General features: G+C 33.4%; 1 protein-coding gene across 1 annotated transcript in view; it reads left to right on the top strand.

Annotated features, from left to right (window-relative positions):
* Nucleotides 1-4473: 4473 nt before the first annotated feature.
* mthfs (5,10-methenyltetrahydrofolate synthetase (5-formyltetrahydrofolate cyclo-ligase)) overlaps nucleotides 4474-7679 on the top strand; it is a 33559-nt gene continuing 30353 nt past the window's right edge. The window contains exon 1 of the mRNA XM_056461010.1: nucleotides 4474-4742. Coding sequence (XP_056316985.1) covers nucleotides 4632-4742 — 111 coding nt within the window. The 5' untranslated portion in view covers nucleotides 4474-4631. The remainder of the gene's footprint in view (nucleotides 4743-7679) is intronic.

The following is a 7679-nucleotide window of genomic DNA, read 5'->3' as shown; positions in this document are numbered from 1 at the left end:
TGTGTGTGTGTGTGTGTGTGTGTGTGTGTGTGTGTGTGTGTGTGTGTTATAATTCTTGATATCTTGTTGAATTTGTTTTATTATTGAACAGATAGGTGTTTGATTATTCGTAAAAATTCATATTTGTAAGACTAAAGGTTTCACACACAAATGTGAATTTTGCTAAAGTTAGTTTCTCTTAAACCTTGAAAAAGATTCAAAAAAGTATTAGATTTGTAAAACAGTCATTAGTCTTTTTTTTATAAGAAATCATCCTAATCTACTTGAAACCTTCATGTGAAATATTATTACTATTATTATTATTATTTATTGGTGTTTTTGTTAAAAAAAATTATACAATGACATTTCATATAAAAAGTATATTGTTACATGGTAATCATTCTAAAATAAAATTACTTAAAAAAATAAATATTAAAATAAAATAATTCTCATAATATTCTCATACCATCATGTTGTTTTAAATCCATATGAGGTTATTACAATGGGCCAAACCAATTTTGTTTAGGTGACTTTTCCTGTATGTCAGAGGACGCACTGAAAGGGATTTACATTCTGTGTACACCAAATAGAAGTCGGTCAACAATAGTGAGTTGTTGTTGTTTTTCTCTCATTGTTTAGATACTTTTAGACTTTCCCCCTTTTTTTTTTATATCGAACCTATATAAAGGTCAATACCAACAATCACAGCTCATATAACCAATAAATTAAAAAGTAAAAATAATTTTAACTTGAGAACAAAGAAGAGGAGAAATAATAAAAAAATATAAATATAAAAAATGGACCATTAAAAAGGCACAACTATTGTATTTGTACTTGTGTTTTTTTATTAATGCAAGTAACAAACACACATAGCCACAGCCATATCAACTTGCAGCCTAAGACTGGTTACTCACTGAAGCTAAGCAGGGCTGAGCCTGGTCAGTACTTGGATGGGAGACCACATGGGAAACCTAGGTTGCTGTTGACAGTGGTGTTAGTGAGGCCAGCAGGGGGCGCTCAAACTGCGGTCTGTGTGAGCCCTTGTACACCAGTATAGTGAAGGGGCACCGCTGTCTTTTAGATGAGATGTTAAACCGAGATCCTGACTGTCTGTGGTCATTAAAAATTCTGCTTCTTGTAAAGAGTAGTGGTCTAACCCTGGTGTCCTGGCCAAATTTTCTACATTGGCCCTTAACCATCATGGCCTCCCCAATCATCCCCATTCACCACATTGGCTCTATCACTGTCCACTGCACTCCACCGACTGATTTCACGCTGCCTCTGTTTTTAAAAGTGAAAATGGAGGCTGCGGTGGGAAGAAACCCGGAAGTATCGTTGGGCGTTACATAGGAACGTTGTGTACCTGGCTGTATATCTTTTCCGCAAAGTGACACAAATTTATAATTTCACCGCCTTCCAATGGCCCGAATGTCCGTTCTGAATGAATGGTGAAAATATAAAGGGATATCAGAGCTCATTTTCAGCTAAGTTAAGGGAAATTGCACTAACTTAGTTAGCTAACGTTTTCTTTCCCAAACACACGTTTTAGATGCCATTTATCAAACTCGAGTTAATGAACTGATTCTTTCACTATATTAGACTTGTCATGATACTGAATTAAAAGAAAAACCGTCAATTTCCTGTTAACGGCTTTCTTAAAACAGTGCTGATTTGCCATTGTGTTCACGTGCTCAACAGAAATGCTTGTGATTGGCCGAGAAGGTCATCAGTTCACCCTCCGCTGTTTACCGAGCACAAACACAGACGAGCGATCTGCTTCTGCTTGATGACTCGACTGATCTTCACGGCTGCATCGTGCTCCAGTCTCTGTGTATCTGTGCTTGCACTGGGTAAAGAGCGGTAAACTGAGTGCAAACACAGATACAAGGAGACTGGAGCGTGAAGAAGCAGTGAAGATCAGTCGAGTCATCTGCGCTCGGCGGCGCTTCAATATTAGCGGAAATAGACGTTTTTAAAACTTCAGTACCGGGACAACACTTACAGACAACCCGAGGATGTGCTTCAGAGGACAGCAGTGTTTTATAGCTCACCGGGTTACATAGGATGAAGCAGGGAAGCGTCCCCACGGTGTTTAACTGGTGCCATGAACTGAGGCCTAGGAAGACACTTGAGCATATTACTCTTACAGAGATTGTCATGTTGTTTGATGCCTAATATGCTTTTATTGTTTAAAATAAACTTACTGAATGATATTAAAGTGTTGTTTACACCATTTCTGCATTTTGAAATCTTGACAACAGCTGGAGGTTTGTAGTCCACAGCATGTTACTGCAATGTTTACAGTGCTGGTCCTATACTTCCGTGTTTCTTCCCACCACAGCCTCGCTTTGGTTCTTTAAAATGGCCGCCGTGTGAAATAAGCGTATAGCTGGTGTGGTGTGGTGGTGAGCGCACTGGCGTCGTTGTCCTGTGGCTGCCATCACATTATCCAAGTGGATGCTGCACACTAATAGTGTGGAGAGACCCCCCTCATGATTGTAAAGTGCTTTGGGAGTATGACCATACACAATAAATGCGCTAGCCTATATAAATGCACATTACATACAGAAACCAAACCTGATAATAAAAAATAATGACAGTAGCTTAAAAGAGTAGATTAAATTATAATACATGTACAGTACATATGAAATACTATAATATTGAAAAATGAACAGGGACAAAGTAAATTAATACAATAAATAACATAAGATAAAATAAACAAGTACAGTGAAATGATGTGTGTATCAGTGACATTTGCAAAAAATTATCGTAATATTCCAAAAATCTATCACTTTTCTTGTTTTACAATACATCAATTTCAATTAAAAATTTGACAAAAATGTTTGTTTGTGCCAATCTTGTACATTGTGGACAACAATTTTAAAGGGATAGTTCACCCCAAAATTCAAATGTACTAACTATTTACTCACAAGATAATTTGAAGACAGTTGAAAAACCATTGACTTCCATAAAACCAAATACTGAAAGTCAATGGTTAAAGGTTTTCGGCTTTCTTCAACATATCTGCTTTTATGTTTAACAGAAAAAATAAACTTAAAACACTTCCTAACAAGTGAAAAGTGAATAAATGAAGACATAATTTTACATTTTGGGTGAACTATTTACAGGGCCGCAGCAAACTGAACGGGTGACAGGCAAACGACAATGACGTCGCCCTCAACCCGAAGGTGAAAACAGAAGTGACCGGGTTTGGGAAGTGAAGGCGGCCGCCTAGGTCGTCTCTATGGATGCATTGACCCTGCCTATATATCTTAAAGACTTTTCATTTGAGTGTCTCCTTTTCCTCCTAGAGAACGCACGGGTAAAATGTTGCCTCAAAGTCCAAAGGCCATCTTTGAAATGCCTCTCGGGCAGTAGGCTCGGGCATTCTGTTGTAATGGGAAAACATCAAATTCTCCAAAATTGCTTGCCAGGCTTACGATTGAATTTCATAATAGGAATCACCAATAAAACTAAACAACAACTGTCTCTTAAGTTTCATTTCTAAACGTCCAAATCACACACAATCTGCAAAAACTCACGTCTGGTCTGAGCCCCTCCCCCAGAGTATCATCGGCCTATAGCAATAGATGATTGGCTCCTGTACAAGGTGGGCTTTATTTGCCATATAGCGATCGATGATTGGCTCCTGCACTAGTAGGCAGGGCTTTATTCACCATATTGACAGTTACACTTTAAAAATTTATTATTTTTTATTGTATTTACTGAACATTTCCAATCAAATGCATTTCAAATCTTACAAAAGGATATTCCCATTTTAGCATACCATCTGTAAGCAAAATAACAAAAAGAAAAAAAAGAAAGAGAGGAAAAAAAAAAACAAATAGCTTAAAGAACAAGAGCGGGTATACTACCATAAACCAGAGTTTAGTTTTTAGAGTATATTCACAGTTCTGGTCGCTTTACGACTTGAAAGTCCTTGATACATTTTTAACTCAGCCTTGAAATGGAAGATGTTTCCACTTGTGTATATATAACTTGCTAATGATATCAAAAGATTTAACATAAACAGGAGATTCTTATCTATATCTTTTTTTTTATCTACGTTAAATGAAATCACTTTTCTTTATATTAATTCTATGACCACTCAGTATATTAAATAGACATTCAACATCAAACCAAAAATATTTAACATACCTACAAGCAAAAAACAAATGCATATCAGTCTCAACATCCATTCCGCAAAAAACGATTCAGAAATATCAAAATATATGCAACCAACCAGTTTCTCAAGAGATATAAAGTTATGTATAATTTTAAAGTAGATTTCACAGACTTTTTTAGTGACACAATATTTGTTGTTATAAGTCCAGATCAAACTGGTTTTTCCAAAAGTACTTGTGTCTAAAAGTTGTAGGATAATGAATCAAACTTCAGACCGTTACACTTTTCCCCATTTAAAAAAAAAGATACGAGTGAGTGACATGGTTGACTCCTCCCGCTCAGTACGACTAATCAATCGTCACTCTGACTCCGCCCACTCAGGAAAACGGATCTATCCTTCACTGACAGATGATCAACCGCACATGTTATCGCTTTCTCACGAGTTAACAATTAACCGAGCTGCTGTTTAATGTTGTATGATGTCTCTGTTTACTGTCTGAGTGCATTTAACAGTGTTCAGATCCATCATGGCAGCTCTGCGTGCAGCAAAACAAGCTCTGAGAAGAGAAATCAAGAGTCGAGTGTCTGCAGTCAGCGACCAGGAGAAACTCAGACAGTCTCGAGTTGTTTCACAAAAGGTAACGTTAACATGTCATAAAATGTAATAAGTCACTGATAATTGTAAGATTAGGAGGAAAAAGAGGTCAGTGTCCTTGTATTGGATAACATATAGACCCTACTTGCAGACAGAATCTCATCATTTGTGCCGTTATGTTATTTGAATTTGAAGTGTAACGTTAATTTTGAATTTTAACGTTACAAATAACTGTTGGTTCGATAACGTTAGGTTTATTTATTTGTTAGTTAACTGAAATTTGTGTAAGGGCACTATACTATGATATATATATGTAATAAATAATAAAATGAAAGATCAAAATAATAAGACATGCCAAATCTTGACATGATAAAAGTGTACAAGTGTAATGTTGAATTTTAACTTTACAAATCATTGTAAAGTTAGTTGGTTCGATAGTTTTTATTTATTTATTTATTTGTTGCAATTTGTGTAAGGGCACTATATCACTATAAATATTTAATAAATATTAAAATTAAAGGAAAAAGTAATAAGACATGACAAATCTTGTCTTGACAAAAGTGTACAGGTGTAACATTAAATTTTAATGTTACAAATTACTGTAACGTTAACGTTAGTTGGTTCGATAGTTTTTATTTATTTATTTACATATTTGTTAGTTGCTATTTGTGTAAGGGCACTACCATAACAAATATGTAATAAAATGAAAGAAAAAAGTTGTAAGACATGACAAATTTTGATTTGATAAGCGTAATGTTGAATTTTAATGTTAACGTTAGTTGGTTAGACAGTTTTTATTTATTTGTTTGTTTGTTGCAATTTGTGTAAGTGCACTATACCATAATAAACATTTAATAAATAATAAAATGAAAGAAAAAAAAGTAATAAGACATGACCAATCTTGTTATGATAAAAGTTTACCAGTGTAATGTTGAATTTTAACTTTACAAATTATTGTAAGGTTAGTTGGTTCGATAGTTTTTATTTATTTATTTATTTATTTATTTATTTATTTATTTATTTATTTATTTGTTGCAATTTGTGTAAGGGCACTATATCATAATAAATATTTAATAAATAATAAAATTAAAGGAAAAAGTAATAAGACATGACAAATCTTGTCTAGACAAAAGTGTACAGGTGTAACGTTAAATTTTAACGTTACAAATTACTGTAACGTTAACTTTACTTGGTTCGATAGTTTTTATTTATTCATTTACATATTTGTTAATTGCAATTTGTGTAAGGGCACTTCCATAATAAATATGTCATAAAATGAAAGAAAAAAGTAATGACATAACAAATGTTTATTTGATAAGTATAATGTTGAATTTTAATGTTAACGTTAGTTGGTTAAACAGTTTTTATTTATTTGTTTGTTTGTTGCAATTTGTGTAAGTGCACTATACCATAATAAACATTTAATAAACAATAAAATGAAAGAAAAAAAGTAATAAGACATGACAAATCTTGTCCTGACAAAAGTTTACCAGTGTAATGTTGAATTTTAACGTTACAAATTGCTGTAACGTTAGTTGGTTCGATATTTTTATTTATTTATTTATTTATTTATTGCAATTCGTGTAAGGGCACAATACCATGTTAAATATGCAATAAATAATAAAATGAAAGAAAAAAAAGAAAATTACTGTAACTTTAGTTTTTGTTCAATTATTTAAAATGTTTGGGTTGTTTAAATTTGTATATGGGCACTTTACAATAATAAATATGAAAACCGTAATAAAATGAAGGAAAAAAAACTGAAAAATGTAATAAGACATGATAAATCTTGTCATGGTAAAAGTGTACAAGTGTGATGTTGAATTTTAACGTTACAAATTATTGTAACATTAGTTGGTTCAATATTTTTTGTTTATTTATTCATTGTAAATTTGCACATTGTATATAAATTTTTTTAACAGACCATTTAATGTAGCATGAATGGAATTGTAATATTGCATAAAATATTATGGGCTTATGCTGGGGAAAAAAATGCAATGATATGCCAGAGCAAGTGACTTTCATTGAGAGTCCTTTGTCCAGAATTTGCTTAAACTCTTTGCTCTACAGTAAGGCTATGTATTACTTTTTATATGTTACTGTTAACATCAATGCAATAAAACCACGAGTTTAATATTTTAACCAGGTTACTTGTCAGTAAAATCCACCAGTCTGGACAAGTTTTAATGTCAAACCACATTTTTTGCCCCATGATGGTTTGCGTGAATTATAAGAATAACTTCTGATGAATAATCTGTGAAATGCTTTAAAAACAGGGTACAATAAGGTGCACACAAATCCAACATTAAAAGGCCATTTATTCGAACTGTGTCACTTTAGCTTAAGCGTAACTTTACTTTTATTACAAATAAAAAAAGCACAAAAACCTAACACACCTCTCACTCACTGCGTTTCATCACGTACTTTGGATTATTTGTAGCATAACCATATATTCAGAATAATTTGGAAGTGCAAACCATCATTTAAAGATTTTTTAAACTAATTTCTTTGGTTAAATTGCGTTCCTGATACTACTAACATATTTTGAGTTTTTGTTTCAATGATGACCTATGGACAAGAGGTCAACCAGACAGTTAATATGGCAGTTGAAGGGTTAAAGCGCAGCAGTCACACAGGAGGATAGGAGGTAGATAACATTTTTTAAAGATGGTTTGCATATATTAACTATCCAAACTATCATCTAGTTGTTCAGGCATCCTATCCGGTCAGCACGTGGCTGTCATTACTGTCCTCAATGTTAAAAAGAACTTAAGATACAAATATTTACAAATATACATATTTAAAACATATGCTGGATAAGTTGGCGGTTCATTCCGCTGTGGCAACCCCAGATTAATAAAGGGACTAAACCGAAAAGAAAATGAATGAATAAGATACAAATATGAAAAGCTGGGAAAAATGCAGTGATATGCCAGAAGGTGGCAGCAAGTGACTTTCATTGAGAGTCCTTTGTCTAGAA

The sequence above is a fragment of the Danio aesculapii genome, chromosome 7, assembly GCF_903798145.1.
Source record: "Danio aesculapii chromosome 7, fDanAes4.1, whole genome shotgun sequence".
NCBI classification, from domain to species: Eukaryota; Metazoa; Chordata; class Actinopteri; order Cypriniformes; family Danionidae; genus Danio; species Danio aesculapii.
This window is presented reverse-complemented; position numbering and strand designations above follow the sequence as displayed.